The sequence below is a fragment of the Chlorocebus sabaeus genome, chromosome 5, assembly GCF_047675955.1.
Source record: "Chlorocebus sabaeus isolate Y175 chromosome 5, mChlSab1.0.hap1, whole genome shotgun sequence".
Lineage (NCBI taxonomy): Eukaryota > Metazoa > Chordata > Mammalia > Primates > Cercopithecidae > Chlorocebus > Chlorocebus sabaeus.
The window spans coordinates 25,868,972-25,890,960 of NC_132908.1; the positions used below are offsets into that span (position 1 = coordinate 25,868,972).

Here is a 21,989-nt window from a genome sequence, read left to right on the forward strand (position 1 = left end):
TGCCGCCTCCCTCCTGCTCCACGCAGCCCCTGACAGCTGTGAGCCAAGGGGCCTCCCCGTCAGGTCAGAACACACAGCAAAGCAGCCCGAAGAAATTTCTGGGCCTGAGCAGTGGAAGAGGAACCAGGAGGCACCAGGCAGGGTGAAAGGACCTGTGAAGTGTGGCCGAAATAGCACGGGACCGAAGGGATAAGTCACTTTGCTGTGTGACCTCAGGCAAGTGGTTCAACTTCTCTGAGTCAGCTGCCTGGCCACTCTGGTGTAAAGCAGAGGTCATAGTACCTACCCCAAAGAGCTGTTGAAAGAATTAAATGAGGCCATGCACGGTGGCTCATGCCTGTAATCCCAGCACTTTGGGAGGCCAAAGCGGGCAGATCACTTGAGGTCAGGAATTCAAGACCAGCCTGGACAACACAGTGAAAACCCATCTGTACTAAAAATACAAAAATTAGCTGGGCATGGTGGTGTGCGCCTGTAATCCCAGCTACTCAGGAGGCTGAGGCAAAAGAATCGCTTGAACCCAGGAAGCGGAGGTTGCAGTGAGCTGAGATTGTGCCATTGCACTCCAGCCTGGGCCACAGAGCAAGACTCTGTCTCAAAAAAAAGGAAAAAAAGAAAGAAAGAAAAAATTAAATGAAGCAAGGGGTATAAGAGTATCCGGCTGTGAATGGAATTCTGTGCATTATTCTATAAAGCTTAGTTGAATGTTCTAGCTGAGTAGAAATAAACACAAATTGAGTTATTCCGAGTTAGCCTTCCAGCTGGCTGGGCCACACTGAAGAGATGCGGGAAATCCAACAGGATATTCAAGCTGGAGTTTGAGCCAGACGTTGTGCTAACTCCTCACATGGATCATCCCACTTGATTCTCAGAAGAATCCCACAAAGTGGACGCTGTTATCCCCATTTTACAGATGAAGAAATGGAGTCACTAAAAGGATCAGGAGCATGCCTGAGGCCCCACTGCTAGAAAGCCAGAGCTGGAATCTGAACCTAGAGCCTGGCTCTCAAAGCTCTGCATCTAAATCCAAGCCCTGCTACTGACCTGGAGCAAGTTTTGTTTTTGTTTTGCTTTGTTTTCAGACAGAGTCTGGCTCTGTCATTCAGGCTGGAGTGCAGTGGTGCAATCACAGCTCACCACAGTCTCGGCCTCCCTGGCTCAAGCGATCCTCCCGCCTCAGCCTCCCAAGTAGCTAGGACGACACTACCACACCTGGGTAATGTTTCTTTTTTTTTTTTTTTTTTTGAGACAGAGTCTTGCTCTGTCGCCCAGGCTGGACGATCTCAGCTCACTGCAAGCTCCGCCCCCCAGGTTCACACCATTCTCCTGCCTCAGCCTCCAGAGTAGCTGGGACCACAGGTGCCCACTACTACGCCTGGCTAATTTTTTTTGTATTTTTAGTAGACAGGGTTTCACCGTGTTAGCCAGGATGGTCTCGATCTCCTGACCTCATGATCAGCCCGCCTCGGCCTCTCAAAGTGCTGGAATTACAGGCACCTGGCCCATGCCTGGCTAATGTTTCTTAACCTCTCTGAGCACAGCTTCTTGATCTGAAAAAAGGAGAAAAAGAAAGAAGGGGGAGGAGGAGGAGGAAGAAGAAGAAAGAAAGAGAGAGAGAGAAGGAAAGAAAAGAAAGAAAGAAAGAAGGAAAGAAAGAGAGAGAGAGAGAGAAAGAAAGAAAGAAAGAAAGAAAGAAAGAAAGAAAGAAAGAAAGAAAGAAAGAAAGAAAGAAAGAAAGAAAGAAAGAAAGAAAGAAAAGAAAGAGAGAGAAAGAGAAAGGAAGGAAGGAGGGAAGGAGGGAGGGAGGGAAGGAAGGAAGGAAGGAAGGAAGGAAGGAAGGAAGGAAGGAAGGAAGGAAGGAAGGAAGGAAGGAAGGAAGGTTATCTGCGGGTTGTGTGATAACATGCATGAAAGGGGTGGGAATACTCAGTGAGTGCTTACTGTGTAGGTCAGGACCAGGCTAAGGGAAGCTGCCCCAGAGAGAGGACCCTATTTCTTAAGGGCTGGTATGCAGGAGGCATATTTAATATGCTCAGTCCATGGCAGCCACAAAGCGTTTTATCTCGGGGCCTCAATTTCCTCATCTGTTAAATGGAGCAAGTGGGATCAGCTCTCGGAGCCCTTTGCACTCTGACATTCTATGCATGAGCGTCAGACTACTTTCCTGGAACTAGAAGCACAAGAAGAAGAAAGCAGAAGGAGGTGCCTGAGGCTGGAGGGCCTCAGAGAATCACAAGTGTCACCCCCGTGGTGTGATGGCCCTTTGTTCCTCCCAGCCCTACCTGGCCGACACTTACCTCGCCCTTTCTTTTCACTGGATTTCACTCCTTCCCCACTCAAGGCTTGCTGGGGGAGTCTTTTCTATTTTATTAGTTCACCTGGGGACAGGAAGTAAAATGGCAAAGCCTAGGACTCTGCAGCCTCTACCCAGGTTCAGAGGCACCTCTGCCACTTACAACGCACATGATCTTAATTGGGCAAGATGATGTAAACTTCCCGGGCCTCAGTTTCCCCAACCATAACCTAATGTAACAGCAGCACAACCTCTTCAACTTGTTGGGGAATCAAGTGGGCCTGGCATGTCACCAAAACAGAAATAAGGTTTTGGTATTCTTCTTCTTATTATTATTATTATTATTATTGTTATTTTGAGACAGGGTCTCACTCTGTCGCCCAGATTGGAGTGCAGTGGCATGATATTGGCTCACTTCAACCTCCACCTCCCGAATTCAAATGATTCTCCTACCTCAGCCTCCCAAGTGGGTGGGATTACAGGCACCCACCACCACGCCCAGCTAATTTTTGTATTTTTAGTAGAGACATGATTCTGCCATGTTGGCCAGGCTGGTCTTGAACTTCTGACCTCAGGTGATCCACCAACCTCAGCTCCCCAAAGTGCTGGGATTACAGGTGTGAACCACTGCACCTGATCTATTATTATTATTAATTTTTTTTGAGAAAAGATCTCACTCTATTACCCAGACTGGAATATGGTGGCTCAGTCATGGCTCACGACAGCCTCTACCTCCCAGGCTCAAGTGATCCTCCCACCTCAGCCTTCCGAGTAGCTGGGACTACAGGCACGTGCCACCATGCCCAGCTAATGTTTTATTTTTTGTAGAGACAGAGGTCTAGCTATGCTGCCCAGGCTGGTCTCTAACTCCTGGGTTCAAGCAATCTTCCCACCTTGGCCTCCCAAAGTGCTGAGGTTATAGGCGTGAGCCACCGCCCCTACTCTATTATTATTATTGTTATTAATTTGAAAGCATCTTGAAAAAATAAACTGGCGTACTAAAACTATCAGTTGACAGATATTACTGCTCAGGATGAGACTAAAATAATTAGACTTTTTCAGTGAATGAATGTGAACAGAAATAGTAAATGAGTGTGGTATGGGAGGCGGGTATGGCACACGGCCGAAATTGGGAAGGCAGTGTGAAATGAAAATGCAGAGCCCTTCGTTGAATGATTATTAAGAATTTCTCAAGACAGTAGCCAAGTGTGGTGGCACAAGCGTGTAGTCCCAGCTACTCGGGAGGCTGAGGCGGGAGGATTGCTTGGGCCCAGAAGTTCGAGGTTACAGGGAGCTACAATTGCACCACTGCACTCCAGCCTGAATGATAGAGCGAGACCCCATCTCTAAAAAGTAAAAAGGAAACATGACAAAATAGGGTTCCAGATTCCCAGCACAACACGGGCAGTATGGTTTGGCAACGAGGTGCGAGTATAGACATGTATGAAGATGTTGTCTTCTTTAACCCTATCTGTGAATTCCTGGGTCCCTCACACAGGCTGTTCACTGACCAACCCTACGCCATTCATGTAGATCAGGACAAATTGTGAGCCTTCGAGTTATATTACCATTTCTCACAGCAAAGCATACTAAGACCACAGAGCCATTTAGAATTTTAAATGACCGCTGTTTACCCTTAACAGAGTCTATTCGCCATGGAGAAACTGTTTCCAGTTACGAAACATGAAGGCTGGTCACCGTTTGGGGTTAATAGGATGCTCTGTGGAAGAGCGAGCAGGCAAGACTGCCCAAATACCTAATTACCTGGAAAGATAATCTTGAATAATTGGAATTAGAGCAACTAAAGCAATTATTAGATGTTGTGATCTCCAGGAGCAATCTTCCACCAGGCTTAGGGATTTAATCACCTTTAATAAGAGCACATAATTAGAGGAATCCAGAAATTCAGAAAAGAAAGTGGCAGAACCAGCACTTCAAAATTAAGGAGGTGGGAGGGCCAGGTGTGTTTCTCGAGCAGATACGTCTCGAGGGATGGCTGGGAAGGAAGGGTGGGTGGCAGGGCAGGCTTGAAAACCTCGGAAGCCTAGAGGCTGAGCCTGACTCTGACCTAAACCTGCTGTGTGACCTTGAGCAAGGCAGTTGACCTCTCTGGGCTCTCCCTTCCTTCCACCCTTCAGTCGCTCAGTTATGTCCACAGAGCATCTGCCAGGTTCCCAGCACTGAGATACTCAGTGTCGCCTTTTGCACAGGCTGTTCATTCTACTGGGACTTCCTCTGACACCCCTCATGCATGAGGAGGAATTCCACTCTGCCTTTGAGATGCTTCCACAATGGTGTTCCTCCACTCAGTCTTCCTAGACTGCCATCACACCGCAGCCCTCTGTCTCCCCTCAAGGATTGTGACTCTGGATCCCCTCTTCTGCCTTCCCACTAGAAGATGAGCTCTTCAAGAACAGAGCAAGGTTAAGGATGGTTCTCCTCCCTGCCCTGTTTCCTGACACGCACCCTGGCATCAAGGGATACTGACGACTGGCCCAAGGCAAGGTCGAAGTGACCTTGGACGAAGGTCACTGCAGCCCACTCCTGAAAGCGACGTTGCAGTCTGCCCTGCCTCCGAGAATTAACTGGTATCAGGTGAGCCAGCCTCTGCCGTAAGTTGATTGACAATAGCCAGGCATCATAGGAAGATTCTAGAGCTCCACGATGGAGCAGAGCCATTCAGATGGTGGACAGTTCCCAACCTGGGCCGGAGGGCTGGAAGTATTATCTCCATACTATCTGGGAATGGCAGGTGAGGAGTAATGGAGTGTGAACAGTATTCTGCCACTCTGTGCCTTGAACTATCTGTCTCTTTGAAATGGAAAGAATCACAGCTTCCACGTTTCTGGGCCCTGAACCACCAGGAGGTACCCAGTCCCCCGGGAGCATCGAGTAAGATTAATGGATGCAGTCTGGGGAGGAGGGAGGGCTTTGTGGAGGCAGGACCTTTGAGTTGGCTCATGAAGGTTGATGGAGGGCTCCCCAGACAGCCAGGCGTGTAAAGAGCATTTGGGATTAACCCTCAGGCACAAAGATGCTCCAGCCACCTGGCGTCTTCTGGCTGCAGCCAGCAGGTTGACCTGTTTTTAGCTCAGATGTCAGTTCGGGCAGCTGTGGAAGCAGCTGTGGACAGGGGCTCGCCTCTCTGCTCAGCATGCTCTGATCTATGCACGTTTCAGTTCTATGACATAAATCAATAAAATGCACTAAATAAATTAAGTGAGCAGCAGAATTGTAAATCGATTTCAGGCAGAGAACAGAGAGGTTGAGGGAACCAACAAGAGACTATTATAGGAACTGAAGTGAGAAATGACTCACGCAAGACTCAGGAGTGTGGCCATGGAGCCAACCACATTGTTACACATCCCTGAAATATTAAACAAATGAAACCTACAAGCTTTGGAGATTGTTTCACAAAAATTGCTGGCTGGTAGTTGCCAGAAATCCCAGGGCACCGAGAAACAGGGGCAGGGAGCAGGGACGACTTAAAACACAGCTCAACCCAGGTGGGTCAGAGATCACAGCTTCAGGAGTCAGATCCAGGTTGCTAAGCCCAAATGGGTCACCCAGTATCTATAACCTGGCCCCTATTCATTCATTCATTCATTCATTCATTCAACAAACCTTTAGTAAATTCTGGCTCTGTACCAGCCTCTTCTGGGACACAGGCGCCACAAAAACAAGATGCAGTGCTTGTGCTGAGGGACTGTCCAGCCTGCGGGAGGAGGTCACCACAACACAGCGGGATCAGTGCTCAGAGGACCAGTCACTGTGAGTAGGTTCCTCTGGGGGTTTAGGGATAGCTTTTCACAAAAGGTCATTTCTAAGCTGGGTTTTGAAGGATGAATATAAGTTTGCAAAGCAAACAAGAGGTAGTAAAGGCAAGTCAGACAGAGGGAACAGCATACGCGAAGGCACAGAAGCGTGAGAGGTGATGGAGAGTTTGGGGGAAATGGATGTGTGCAGAGAATCAGGACGGGAGCACAGGATTCATTCACATAAGGGGTTGTAGGAGTCAGAGATTGAAAAGTCAGACAAGAACTAGACCATGCTGGGCCGTAAATGCCGGGTCCAAATGCCCTGTACATGTTTGAGAGCCATGCAAAGGTTTTTAGCAGCGGCCTGATGTAACTGGATTTTCATTTTAGAAAGATAATTTGAAATTCAGCATAGGAAATATTTTTCTTTCCTTTTTAGCGAAGTGTGTAACACGCATACAGAAAAGTGCCTATATCCTAAGCATGCAGCTTGGTGAACTTCCGTTAAACTGAACACATACACATAATTAGCACTCAGATCAAGAAACAGAACGCTGCCAGCTGCCAAGCCCTCCGCGAGTTCCCTTTCGGTTATACCTTCTCTGCAAGGGCAACCGCTGACCCGACTTCTAACAACACACACGGGGCTTCTGCATTTTCCAGTTTTATAGGAATGCAATCACATGGAATGTATTCTTTTGAATGCAGCTTCTTTTACCTAACATCCGTGTTGTGAGCAGTCGTATTTCTTTTCTTCTTTTCGTTTTCTTTTAGAGACAGGGTCTCACTATGTCATCGAGCCTGGATTGCAGAATGATTACAGCTCACTGCAGCCTCCACCTCCTGGGCTCAAGTGATCTTCCTGCCTCAACCTCCCAAGTAGCTGGGAGTACAGGTGTGGGCTCATTTGTAAAATTTTTGTAGAGATGGGGTCTTGCTGTGTTGCCCAGCCTGGTCTCAAATTCCTGGCCTCAAGCAATCTTCCCACCTTGGGCTCCCAAAGCACTAGGATTACAGTCATGAGGCACCATGCCTGGGTGTACATTGTTCATTCTCACTGCTGTATAGTTTTCCATTAGGTGTGTTGATAAGCATTGAGGAATGGATTTTAAGAAGCACAGACTGGAGTCTGGGAGGCCAACTGAGAGATGATTGTCATGGCAAGAGAGATGTGATGAGAAGCAGAAAGGGGCTGTGGCAGTGGAGATAGAGAAGACGCACCAATGCAAAAGATATTTAGGAGACAGACCGGGCACGTTGGCTCATGCTTGTAATCCCAGCACTTTGGGAGGCCAAGGCGAGCAGGTCACTTGAGGTCAGGAGTTCGAGACCAGCCTGGCCAACATGGTTGAAACCTCATCTCCACTAAAAATACAAAAATTAACCAGGCATGGTGGTGCATGCCTGTAACCCCAGATACTCAGAAGGCTGAGGCAGGAGAATTGCTGGTACCCAGGAGGCAGAGGCTGCAGTGAGCAGAGATAGCACCACCGCACTCAAGCCTAGGTGACAGAGCAAGACTATAGCCCAAAAACAAACAAACAAACAAACAAAGATATTTATGAAACAAAAGAAACTGAACTTGTCAAATAATTGAATTTGGAAAGAGTTGAGGTGACCTTCTGGTTCCTGGCTTGGGAATCAGAGCAGATAATGGTGAAGACAGGACAATAGATAAAGAAGGGTGAAGTGTTTTCTATTGTGGACCAGCTGAGTTTGCAGTCCCTGGGGACACTCAGGAGGAAGTGTCCAGGAGGCAGTTGGAGGTGGAATCTAGAACTCAGGAGAGAGATCTGGGTTTACAAAGTCAAACCTGGGATTGAACATGGGACTGAACCAAAGTCCACTGCTCTCTTTCAATACCGCCAATCATTACAGTTAAGGAATAAGAAAGTCATAAATCCTCAGAACAAAGAGGATGTGACAGGAGATAACAATAGAAAAAAAAAGATGGCAGCAACATTTTAAAAGCTAGAAATCTCATGGACAGGTGGTTAATGACTTAGCAGATAGGAGAAGGCTGGAAGTTGACTATCTGCATGGAGGAAGCCAGAGGAAACTTCAGAAAATCCTTGGAATAGAGGAACCAGGCCCAGCTGAGCTCCATACTGAAAACCAAGAATTAAGTGAAAATCTACATATGTGCCACTGAGATACCTCCCAGGCCCCCCATTTGATTCCCAGAATGCTGGTGGCTGAGTTTATTAATACACTGGAGATGGGAGAGTTCCTCTTGCAGAAAACTGATCAGTGAAAGAGAAAAAGCCTCGTGACAGTGGGTATGGGTTGCCCAGATGAACTTTTTGTTTTGTTTCATTTTGTTTTTGAGACAGGGTCTTGCCCTGACACCCAGGCTGGAGTGCAGTGGTACAATCCTAGCTCACTGCAGCCTTGAACTCCCCGGCTCAAGTAATCCTCCCACTTCAGCCTTCTAAGTAGCTGGGACTACAGGTGCACACCACCATGTCCAGCTAACTTTATTTTTAAATTTTTTGTAGAGACAGGGGTCTCACTATGTCACCCAGGCTGGTCTGGAACTCCTGGCCTCAAGCAATCCTCCTGCCTCAGCCTCCCAAAGTGCTGGGATCACAGACATGAGCCATCATGCCTGGCCCAGATGAACTTTCTGGATGAGGGATTTATAGCCCAGATGATTGGGAAGTCCATTGGCCAATATTCTCCCCATTTCCACTGCACCTTGGCCTTCAAAATAGTAAGTTCGCACCTCACTCTTAAACATGAACATCAGATGTTTAAGGAAAACAATATAAAAGACAGAAGTCGAAATTAAAATAAAATAGGCAAAAGAACTTGGAAGAAACAGAGACATTAAAGGATAGAGAAGCAAACTAAAAAAATTAATATCCTTGGAGAAATATGAGAAGATATTGTGTCCATAAAACAAAATCAGGAGAACATAAAAAGAGAACATCCCTATAACAAGAAAAAGCTCTTACAATTAAAACTATGACTGTAGAAATGTTAAAAATAGAGTGGCTGATTGAAAGATAAAAATTGAATAAATATCTGAGGAATAAATAAAAAGGCAAACAAAAATGAAAATGGAAAATAAAAAAAGTGAGAATAGAAAATAAGATATTGAAAGCTTCCAGAGAGGGGAAAATAATCAGATCACACAAAAGAATCAGAATAACATGGGGAGCGGCCAATCCTTTCCAAATTTTGTGGGAAAATTATTTCCGACTTAAAATCTTATACCCAGCAAAGCATCTAGTCAAGTGTGACAGAGGAATAAAAACAACATGAGACATAAAGGGTCTTAACCATGCTCTCTTTCTCAGGAAGTTACTGGAAGATATTTTTCCTCAAAATGAGGAAGTAACCCAGAAAGAAGACTACCTGGGATCCAGGAAGCATTGAAGAAGTAATAGACCATTTAGCAGCCTGATGCTAACCAGGTTACAGATAAATATTCAAATATTTAGGTCACTTTGGGAGACATAAAGATCCTGACAATGACCAGGGGAGACCTTGACCAGCAAATTAATGAGTCTCACACTCATGACCAGAAATCCAGCCAGACAGGCCCCAGCTGCCACCCATCCTTGAGACCTATGATCAAAGTCCAGGTGTGGTCACTTAAATTATTGATCAGCAAACGTTCACTCCAATCACCCCACCCATTCCTCCATGTGAGCAGTATACTTCTTGCCCCATTGATGTTGGACTTGGCCATGGGACTGGCTGTGGCCAATGGCATGTTGGTGGATATGATCCAAACAAAGGTTTAAAATGTGCTTGTGCAGTTGGCTCCCCATCTTGCATTTCTCTCATTACCATGAAAAAATCTCCCCCAAGCACCTACTATCTCCTTTACCTGAACAGACACAAGTGGGGCAGATTGAGCCCAGCCTATATCCTGGAACCAAGCCTTCCAACATGAGCTAAACCCAAGAAAACCCACAGACATGTGAGGAAAAAAAAAAAATGGTGAGAATGCCACTGAGCTGTGTGATAGCTCATTACACAACATTACTGTGCATCTCACTGACCAATGCACCAGGTTTTAAGATTATCCTGTGGGTCGCAATTACTTGGTAGGAGACTCTTGCCCTAGTGAATAAATGACTGAGGTTTTGAGAGACAAAGGAAGCCTTGAGGAGGAAGACAAGGAAGTAGGAGAAACTTTTCTCTGCATGTTCAGTATCAAGTTCACAACATCAACTGGGTGCAGTGGCTCACGCCTGTAATCCCAGGACATTGGAGGCCGAGGCAGTTGGATCACCTGAGGTCAGGAGGTCGAGACCAGCCTGGCTCACATGGCGAAACCCAGTCTCTACTAAAAATACAAAATAGCTGGACATGGTGGCACGCACCTGCAGTCCCAGCTACTTGGGAGGCTAAGTCAGGAGAATCGCTTGAACCCAGGAGGCAGAGGTTGCAGTGAGCCAAGATAGCACCACTGCACTCCAGCCTAGGTGACAGAGCAAGACTCCACCAAAAATAATACTAATAATAATTCATAACATGGAGGCATTGCTGTTGATCTGTGTTTGTATGTTTCATCTTTGTAAGTTGCTCGGGTATCTTTGATCAGTTTCTTCTTCTCTGCCTGGCACAATCTACTGTGCAGACCTTTGTTATACTGCTTATTATACTGTCTTGCCAGTGGTACTCCAATGCTGGACTGGGACTTGGAGGCCCAGAGGTAAATAAGAAATTATGCTACCCACCAAGGGCCCTGGGCTTGTGAGGGAGAGAGAGACGTGCACAAGTCACTGTTATTCAGCTACAATACGATATAGAACACTCAAGTACAGTTCGGCTAGAGAGCCTGGTTTAAACACATGTCAATATACATGATAGTCCATGTTGCACTGCTATAAATACCTGAGGCTGGGTAATTTACAAAGAAGAGGTTTATTTGGCTCACAGTTCTACAGGCTGTACAAGCATGGTGCCAGCATCTGCTTGGTTTCTGGTGAGGCTTCAGGAAGCTTTTACTCATGGTGGAAGATGGAGCGGGAGAAGGCATGTCACATGGCAAGAAACAGAGTGAGAAAGAGAGGGGAGGAGGTGCCAGGCTCTTCTAAATAGCCAGTTCCAGTGTGAACTAATGCAGTGAGAATTCAGTTGCTACCAAGGGGAAGGTACCAAGCCATTCACGAGAGATCCACCCCCATGACTCAAAGACTTTCCACTAGGCCCCACCTCCAGCATTGAAGGTCACAGTTCAAAATGAGATTTAGAGGGGACACACGTTCAAACTATATCAGTCACAGGCCAGGCATGGTGGCTTACTCCAGTAATCCCAGCACTTTGGAGGCTGAGGCGGGCAGATCCACCTGAGGTCAGAAGTTTGAGATCAGCCTGACCAACTTGGTGAAACCCTGTCTCTACTAAAAATACAAAAATTAGCCAGGCATAGTGGTGAGTGCCTATAATCCCAGCTACTTGGAAGGCTGAGGCAAGAGAATCGTTTGAACCTGGGAGGTAGAGGTTGCAGTGAGCCGAGATCATGCCACTGCACTCCAGCCTGGGCAACAAGAGACAAAAGTGAGACTCCATCTCAAAAAAAAAAAAAAAAAACTATGTCAGTCACCATGCGATGGAATATCCTACACCTGCTTCAAGATAAGGATGAGTTCTGTGTACTGACATGAAAAACAATCCATGATTTTATGTATCAAATATATGTATGTACATACGTGTGTGTATGTATACATTTTTTTCAAGAACTGTTAAACCAAACCATTCATATTAAATACCCAAGGGTGGGTTTATAAGAGACTTTCACCTGCAAGTTACACACTTGGGGTTATCAAAATTTCTTTTTCTATTTTTTGAGATGGAGTCTTGCTCTGTTGACCAGGCTGGAGTGCAATGGTGCAATTTCGGCTCGCTATAACCTCCACCTCCCAGTTCAAGCCATTCTCCTGCCTCAGCCTCCCAATTAGCTGGGACTACAGGTGCATGCCACCATACCCAGTTAATTTTTGTATTTTTAGTGGAGACGGGGTTTCACCATGTTGGCCAGGATGGTCTCAAACTCCTGATCTCAGGTGATCTGCCCGCCTCAACCTCCCAAAGTGCTGGGATTACAGGCATGAGCCACCGCACCTGGCCAGGGTTGTTAAAATTTCTATAACAAATGTGCATAATCATGACACTGTGATATAATAAAATAAAAACCATATATTTGATCTCATGGTTCCTGGCAAACAGCTACTAAAGCCCTTGAAACCTCTGGAGTGATGAGAGTGTCTTACGTGTGCTAATGAACTGGCTGGTGGTTGGGGTTTCCTAGGTAGCTTCAGGATAGGGGTTCACTTGTCCAGGTGCAGTGGCTCATGCCTGTAATCCCAACACTTTGGGAGTCCGAAGCAGGAGGATCGCTTGAGTCCAGGAGTTTGAGACCTGTCTGGGCAACATGAGGAAACCCTGTCTCTACTAATAATAATAATAATAAAAAAAAGAAAATTAGCTGGGCATGGTGGCACACGCCTGTAATCCCAGCTACTCGGGAGGCTGAGGCTGGAGAATCGCTTGAACCTGGGAGGTGGAGGTTACAGTGAGCCAAGATCGCACCACTGCACTCCAGCCTGGGCAACAGAGTGAAACTATGCCAAGAAAAGAAGAGACGAGACGAGACGAGACGAGACGAGATCAGACGAGAAGAGAAGAGATGAAAAGAGACGAGAAGAGAGAAAGAGAGAGAGAGAGAGAGAAAGAAAGAAAGAAAGAAATAAAGAAAGAAAGAAAGAAAGAAAGAAAGAAAGAAAGAAAGAAAGAAAGAAAGAAAGAAAGAAAGAAAGAAAGAGAAAGAGAAAGAGAGAAAGAGAAAGAGAGAGAGAGAGAGAGAGAAAGAGAGAAAGAGAGAAAGAGCAGAAGGGAGGAAGGGAGAAAGGGAGAAAGAAAGAAAAAGTGACCATTTGGGCACCAGACTGGGGAGTGTTGGCGTGCACCCGTAGTCCCAGCTACTCGGGAGGCTGAGGCAGAAGGATTGCTTGAGCCCAAGAGTTCAAGGCTGCAGTGAGCTATGATCGCACCACTGCACTACAGATTGGGCAATGGAGCAAGACCCCATCTCAAAATATAAAATAAAGATCATAAAGGATACCAAGCAAATCAGGGGGCAATAACGAAAGGAGGTAACCACTTACAAGATTGTGGCAGGAATCCAGATTTAAAAAATGGTTGTGGTTTAGGCTACCATAAAACAAAAAAGACACTTGCCATGTAAAACACAAAACTAGAATAGTCAGGCAAACGAAGAAAAATGTGTGATGCTATGGTAAGAAACTGATGACGGACAAATATTTTGCCAGTAGGGAGAGGGTAGGTGAGCAGGGGACAAGAGGGTATTGGAGAAAATGGGAATGGGGAAGTGGCATTTGAGAAGAGCGTGGAAATCTTGAAATCATGGCCACGGTTTGCCAGGTAGCGGGAGCTGGAGGCAGGAAGGGAAGCACTCACCGGACCTCAGCTGATAAAGCGGGTACAGATATCCCCCAGGCCTCAGAAGCCCTAAGCTTTTCAGCAGGAGAACTAGGAATTTAAGAGCCAGACTGTTCAGGTTCAAATCCCAGTTTCCCCATTTTCCAGCTGTGTGGTCGCTCTGTGCCTCAGTTTCCTCCCCTGTAAAAGGGGGATTATAGGAGCCAACGTGTGCCAAGTTCTCAGCATAGCACCTGGCACACAGTAAGTACCGTCTGAAAGTCAGTTAGGGCCAGTGTCGTGATTAGCATATGTGGCAGATCAGAAAGATACCAGGAGGGAGGTCCCAGAGGGAGCCGGTGCAGGAGCCATAACATAAGGAAAGAGTATTCATTGGGTGAGAACACAGCTGGGTGTGGACATCCAACTCTGCACTCCCAGTGTGGCTGGGAACAAGTCCCTCGTCTCTCTGCCTTCGGATTCTTCTGTGAAACGGAGAAGCTGAGTGTGGTGGGGAGAAAATAGATGGGTCTGAGGGTGTCATGTTACTGCCGGTGTCTACTGGAAGGGCTGGGCCCGTATACATGCGGAGAGGCCACAGGAGCTGCCTTGGACCAAACGCTGCCAACCCCAAGCAAGAGCTACAGTGTTTGAGAGACAGAGAGTACATGAAAATCATTCAGCACCTCAGTGACAAAGCCAGCCCACTCAGCCTCCTTGTAAACATTTTTATATACACAGCCAGAAGGTTCTTGGCGTGGCTGCCAAGCCCTAAAAGTAAAATCACAAGGCCAGTAAAACACAAAGATATGACCTCTTTGGGGCTCTTGTAAAAGCAGCAAAATAAAGGCCTGATGCCTTCTGGAGGCGCACAGGCCACCCACCTGCCACTGTACACAGACATGCACACACACACGTACTCACATTCACACGTGCACTCACACGGGCACATAACCCGTGTGTGCTCACCCTAGAACGCACCTGTGCTTATGCACACATGGGCACACAAGGCACCTGCACTCACATGTGCACGCACGTGTGCATGCATGTGTACACGCCTCCATGCCCACATTCACACACGCTCACCCTGCTCATCCACAGGCATGCATGCATACACACACATAGCAGCAGCTGCTCGTGCACACGCACGCTCACCCTCACCCGGGACACACGCATACATGCACGTGCACACACACAGGCCCTGCTTTCTGGAAGCCAGATTTGGAGCAAAGTTGACCCAGGAGCTCCAAGGCCTTGGGAATTATGGGATGCACACCCCAGAGGGCTGCAGACAGTGGAGAGGTGTGAAGCGCGGGCCTGGATTTCACCCAGCTCTGCCCCTCATGAGGTGTGAGACCGAAGTGACTTCATCTCTCTAAGCCTTGGTTTCCTCATCTGCCAGGTGGCAGTGAAAATGACAGCCCCTTCCTCACGGGGTTGTGGGGAGGTTTCTCAGTTGATGCTTGTAACGTGCTTGGCACTGTATTCGGCACATAGTAACTGTTCAACAAATAGCAGCCATGCAGTGACGTATTATTGTGTTTCCCAGTGATCTCAATTTGGAAGCTGTGGCTTGAGCTGCACAGCAAAATGTTTCAGAGATGGCCACGTGTAGCAATTAAACAGGACACAGCCATGGGGACATCAAAGAAATAGAGGAGGCGGTCCTGACTGTCAAGAGGGGGTAGGGAGTCCTTGTCGCTTTCTGGGAACTGAGGGCCCAGTGGGTTCCCTGTCTCTTGCCCCTCAACTTCACCAGCTCCACTTGATTGGAGCGCTCCAAGGAGATGGTGTCTGCAAAATAGAATGTCACCAGCTTCTGGAACACGTAGTGCCTGCCCTTCTGCCTCAGTTTCTCCTCCCCTGACTCCCAAGCCCAGAGCTCTCTCTTAATCTCCAGGCTATCTGAAGAGACGCATACCTGTTTCACTCTTGGCAGCGTATCTCCTGGGTGGCAGAGGGTAGGCAGGTGGGGAGGCAGCCACACTCCCCCATGTCCCTAAGGCAAGCTCTCCTCCTGCGTCCATTCTCTCGTTCTTCCACAATAACAAAATCCCTGACTTTCATCTAGGCACAGCATTGCCCAGGATAAAGACCACATTTCCCAGCCTCCCTTCCAGTTGGGTGTGACCATGTGACTAGTTCTGATCAAGGAGATATATGCCGGTGTTGGAAGATAACTTCTGGGAATCTTAGAGTTTGCCCTTCCTGCATCCTGCTGCCTGGAATGCAGATGCAATGACTGGTGCTCTGGCAGCCATCTTAGACCATGAAGAAAAAGGAAATGGGACAACAGAGAGGGCAGCAGGGGCCAGGATCCTGAGGACTTCATGGAGCAGACCTACCTTGGATTGCCTACTTCCAAACTTTTACAAAAGAGATAAATTTCTCCATTGAAATCAGTTATTTAGGGTCACTATTACTTCCAACTAAACGTAATCCTGACTGCTATCGCCCTACTCAAGCTGTGCCCTGCTCCTGATAATCCAGTCACTGCCTTGCACAGCTCTGAACATCTCTGTGGGCTCAGAGCCTCTGCTGTCAGGCTCTGAACACCACTGAGACCTCTCTAGATGGTAGCATCCAATCAGACTGGCCCTCCCCACACCTGTGAGATGACAAAGGCCAGGCACCTGGCTTCTCTCCTCCAAGGTCAAATCCTACAACTGGAGGCAAACCCCAACACCGGTCTTGCCTGAACCAAACGTCCACACCCCCATCATCCCTCCCACAGTCCCAGCATGCACTGGACGGAATGGAAGGGTGGTGACCCTCAGGACTACTCCGTCAGACAGGGAGGGCAGGCAGTCCCCATTCACCAACCTCTCCCACTCTACTGAGAGCTCAAGAAACTCAGGGCTTTGCAACAAGGTGTCTGGCTTCCAGGACCCTGTTGCCCAGGGATGCTGAAGGAGACGCTTTGTCACAGGGCTTTGGGGAGCCACCAAGACAGGAAAGATGTCCCCAGAGAGGGCGGAGCTGCCACAGCTGAGCTGGGGCCACACTCACCTTTCTCCGACGCCGGGGCCAGGTCAATGAAGCTGCGACATTTTTCACCTTTGAAAAGAAGAGAAGCGTTTTCAGAATGTGAGAGGACACGTGGGTTTCCGAGGTTTGCCTGCCCCCGTCCCACGAGCCCTGGAGCAAGCCAGTGTCTCTGACCCAAGCCCAGTGACATCTTTCTCCAGCCCTGATTCCTAGACGCCCAATATCCCAGGAGCGTGGATGGCGAAACTGCCAACTCTCTCACCTCCTGACCCCATCCATCCAGGCCCATTGCTTCCACCTCGGCGATAGCAACTGGGTCCCTTTCCACAGCCTCCCCCCAGAATCCACGCTGCTCCACACTGGCCTCCCCGGGCCTCCACTCTAGGCCCCTCTCCAATTCATTCTCCACGCTGCAGCTGAAGGGGTCATTTCAAAACACAGCTCTGATCACATCCAACACAGGCGCACACACAGCTTGCTCCTGTTTGAAACTCTTCGATGACTTCCCAAAGGAGAAAGTTCAAATTCCCATATGTGGACCCAGAATAGGCCTTGACTGGCCTGTCCACCCACTGCCCTCTCCCTCTGCCCCGTTCCGGGTACACCCCTGTGCAGCCCCCACACCATGGCTTTGTACATGCTGTTCCCCACCTGGAACACACTCCCGCTGTTGACTCTCACAGCACCTTGGTTTTCGACGGGGCGCGGTCACCGTCCCGAGTCTGCCTCTGCATGTCGTCCCAAGTGCAAGTTAGTCGCACTGAGATAATAACTTACTAAAAGAGAGTGTGCTGGCCAGGCGCGGTGGCTCACGCCTGTAATCCCAACACTTTGGGAGGCCGAGGCGGGCAGATCACCTGAGGTCAGGAGTTTGAGACCAGCCTGGCCAACTTGGTGAAACCCCATCTCTACTAAAAATATATAAATTAGCTGGGCATAGTGGCAGGTGCCTATAATCCCAGCAACTTGGGAGGCTGAAGCAGGAGAATCGCTTGAACCCAGGAGGCGGAGGTTGCAGTGAACCGAGATCGTGCCATTGCACTCAAGGCTGGGGGACAAGAGTGAGACTTCGTCTCAAAAAAAAGAGAGAGTGTGCTGACTTGGCCAAGAACTGGAAGGGAGGATTTAAAAGAAAGAAAAGAAAGTGGTGTGCTAGAGTGGATGGATTTTGAACGAATTGCTTTACATTTTCTTTACTGTTACATTGTTTCCTCAAAGGCTAGAGGGAGGGAAATTCAATGTGCAGATCATACTTTGGGAGGCTGAGGTGGGCGGATCAAGAAGTCAAGAGATGGAGCCCATCCTGGCCAACATGGTGAAACCCCGTCTCTACTAAAAATACAAAAATTAGCTCGGTGTGGTGGCACGCACCTGTAGTCCCAGCTACTTGGGAGGCTAAAGCAGGAGAATCGCTTGAACCTGGGAGGCAGAGGCTGCAGTGAGCCGTGATCGCACCACTGCAATCCAGCCTGGGCAACACAGCAAGACTCTGTCTCAAAAAATAAAAGTGCAGAGCAGCATCCACAGCCACATTGAGGCATTGGTGGGCCTTGGGCCATTTTGCCTTAATGAGCCCCTTCCTAAATAAAAACTAAATAATTAATTAAAAATTGTATTTATCCATCGTGGATAGCACAATTGTTGTATTTATCAATTGTGGATAGCAGCACTAGCCAAGATTTGGAAGCATCCTAACCATCAACAGATGAATGGATAAAGAAAATGTGGTACATACACACAATGAAGTACTATTCAGCCATAAAATAGAATGAGATGCTATCATTTGCAACCACATGGATGGAACTGGAGGTCATTATGTTAAGTGAAATAAGCCAGGCACAGAAAGACAAACTGCGTGTTCTCACTTATTTGTGGGATCTAAAAAACAAATCAATTGAATTCATGGACATAGAGAGTAGAAGGATGGTTACCAGAGGCTGGGAAGGGTAGTAGGGGATTGGGAGGGCAGTGGGGATGCTTAATAGGTAAAAAAAATAGTTAGAAAGAATGAATAAGACTTACTATTTGCTAGCACAGCAGGGTGACTGTAGTCAATAATAACTTCACTGTATATTTTTAAATAACTAAAAGAGTGTAATTGAATTGTTCGCCTATGTCAAAATATCTCATGTACCCCATAAATATATTCCCCTACTAAATACCCACAAAAATTAAATATTTTATTTATTTTATTTTATTTTATTTTATTTTATTTTATTTTATTTTATTTGAGACAAAGTCTCACTCTGTTGCCCAGGCTGGAGTGCAGTGGTGCAATCTTGGCTCACTGCAACCTCCGCCTCCTGGGTTCAAGCAATTCTCCTGCCTCAGCCTCCCAAGTAGCTGGAATTACGGGCACCCACCACCACGCCCAGCTAATTTTTGTATTTTTAGTAGCGATGGCATTTCTCCATGTTGTCCAGGCTGTCTCGAACTCCTGACCTCAAGCGATCCGCGTCAGCATCCCAAAATGCTGGGATTACAGGCATGGGCCACTGCGCCCAGCCAAAAATTTTAAATTTAAATAAAATTTAATTTAACTTAAAAATAATTTTAAAATTATGTTTTATAGTCACATTGGTATAGAGATGAATATACAATATTACTATTAAGTATTAAACATTTTCTTCACCTAAAAGTTTCCTTTTCTTCTTCTGAACTTTCTACTTCTTCCACACCCTTTCTTACAAATAGAAGAAGCTCACAGGGGACTCGGCTTACACATACATTAATGTCTATTTCCCCCAGCAAGCTGCAAGCTCTGTGAGGACAGGGGCCAAGTCTACACTGCATCCCCAGCTAGTAAATGGCACCTCCATCCCCAGGTGCTCAGGCCAAAACCCTGGTGCCATCTTTATCTCATTTGTGGCTCTAGCTTCCCAAAGCATCTAGCATCCAGCCACCTCCCGCCACCTCCGCTGGTCCAGCCACCATCGGTTCCCACCTGGATCACTGCAGTAGCCTCTGCACTGGTCTCTCTGTTTCTGCCCCATCCTCACAGTGACCAGAAGTATCCTGATATCACCTAAAACAGATTATGTCCCTTTTCTGCTCAGAACCCTCCCAGCATTCCCAACTCACCCCAAGTTAGAGCCTAAGTCCTCACTGCGGCCTGCAAGATCCCCTGTGATCTGTCTCTCCATTACCACCCTGACCTCTTTCCCTCCTGTCTTCCCCCTCGCTCACTCCACTCCTGTCACTTTGGTCTCCTTGCTGATCTTTGAACGTGCTGGACATTCTCCTGCCTCACGGCCTTTGCACTGGCTGCCTCTGCTGCCTGCAGCACTGTTCACTCGCACTGAGTGGTTTACTCCTCCTCTCCCTTATCATTTTTCTCAAATGTTATCTTCCCAAGGAGGGCTTTCCATTTAATCTATCTAAAATTCCAAACGTCCCTCCCCTGACACTCTCCATCTCCCTTCTGGATGGATTCCTAACAGCTACGACAGAACCTGGCGTACAGTGACTGCTTAATAAATATTTTCCAACCAGCCTGAGCAAGAAAGAGAGACTCTATTTCTACAAAAAATTTAAAAATTAGCCAGATGTGGTGGCACGGGGCTGTAGTACTGGCTACTGGGGAGGCTGAGGTAGGAGTATCGCTTGAGTCCAGGATGTTGAGGCTGCAGTAAGCTGCACTCCATCCTGGGCAACAGAGCAAGACCCTGTCTAGGAAAAAGGAAACAAACAATGTTGAAGGAATATATGAACAAATAAGCAAGCAAATGAACACATGAGCGAATGAATGAATGAATGAATGAATGAATGAATGCATGCCACTGAAACCTTATGTCTACGAGAAGCTTCCCCTCTTCAGTCTTTCCTCCCAGGCCTCCCTGATGCCGGGGACACAGTGCTGGCCACCAAGGATGCAGCACTGAGCAAATCATGGCCCAACCTCTAGACCTTTCTCACAAAGAGAGGGGGCGCACGCTGGACCTATGCTCACAAACACATTTTGTTTGACCTACACGGGATCATAAAAATAGGTAAATTGCTACCTACAAATTCAGATTTGTAATTTTTTCTGAAAGAATCAGAAGATCTGACTGTGCTGAGCCCGCAATCCCACACAGCAGCAATCACATGGGGCCGGGCAGCTGTGCCTCCTTTAGATAAGGCACTTACAAGCTGTCTGGTTTGCCACAGTCCCCACCGCCCACTACTGCTCTGCCCCTAGCCTCACCTAAACCACCAAGATGGCCCCTGTGACGCTAGATTGGATAAACTCTAGGGTGAGTTTGCAACCCCTGGCTTCAGGATATTACTGCTGATCCCAGCAAAGAGACAGATTGGGTCGAAATGGAACCAATGTGGGCTGAAGAGTCAAAACGATCTAGAAGCTTTCAGCATTCTCAACTCATTTGTCTGCTTGGAGCTTCCTAAGTTCTCTGATAAGGTCTCTTGAAGCCCCTTTGGCCTCCTGAACCTCCTGCCAGCCCCGTATCAATGCAGAGGCTGAGATGGAGGCAGCGGTGGGAGATGAGTCTGAGAAGGAAGGCAGGGGTCAGATCACAAAAGGTCTTAAGTATTGAGACAAGGAGGTGCTTCCTCTCTTATTTATGTCACTCCTTCCAAAGAATCACTAGGCCACAGATGGGTGAACCCTGCTCTGTGGTTCCAGCATTCTGGCTTCCCCTGCCCCTGCCCCGTGCTCTGTACTGAGATGCAGGACTCACGCTTTCCATTACAGACAAAGACAATAAGGCCCAGGGCAGCTGAGAGACCATCCCAGGCCACACAGCATGTTAGAGATACTCAGAGTATAGCCTACTGAAAGAGATGTTTGCTGACAGCCAAGAACTAGAAGGGAGGATTAAAATTAAAAAGTGTTGGTCAGGCACGGTGGTTCATGCCTATAACCCCAGCACTTTGGGAGGCCAGGGGGGAGGATCACTTGAGCCCAGGAGTTTGAGGCCAGACTGATCAACACGGAGAAACCCCATCTCTGATAAAAATACGAAAATTAGCTGGATGTGTTGGCATACGCCTGTAATCCAAGCTACTTGGGAGGCTGAGAAAGGAGACTCGCTTGAATCTGGTAGGGGGAGGTTGCAGTGAGCAGAGATCATGCCACTGCAGTCCAGCCTGGGTGACAGGGTGAGACTCCATCTCAAAAAAATAAAATAAAATAAAATAAAATAAAATAAAATAAAATAAAATAAAATAAAATAATGCTGTGCTGAAGTGGATGGATTTTGAGTGAATTGTTTTAAACTTTCTGTAATGTTATATTGCTGGAATGGAGGAGATGTAATGGCCAAATTCAGACCAACACCCAAGGCCACATTAAAATGTTGGTGGGCCTTGCACACTTTTGCCTATTAGGGGCCCTTCTTAAACATAAAAAGAAGAATTCTATTTTACAACCACATTGGCATAAAGATGAATATATTAAGTATTAAGCATTTTCTTCACCTAAAAGTTTATATTTTCTTCTGATTTTAAAATAAATTAGTTTTTTTCTTTTTTTTATTTATTTATTTTTATTTTTAGAGATAAGGTCTTGCTCTGTTGCCCAGACTGGAGTGCAGTGGCTCAATCATAGCTCA

At 47.2% G+C, this 21,989-nt stretch overlaps 1 protein-coding gene across 1 annotated transcript in view; it reads right to left on the reverse strand.

Annotated features, from left to right (window-relative positions):
• Positions 1-21,989, reverse strand: part of GSG1L (GSG1 like) — a 268,680-nt gene that overhangs the window by 152,786 nt on the left and 93,905 nt on the right. Inside the window, exon 2 of the mRNA XM_007988670.3 lies at positions 16,459-16,506. Within this exon, the coding sequence (XP_007986861.1) occupies positions 16,459-16,506 (48 nt within the window). The remainder of the gene's footprint in view (positions 1-16,458; positions 16,507-21,989) is intronic.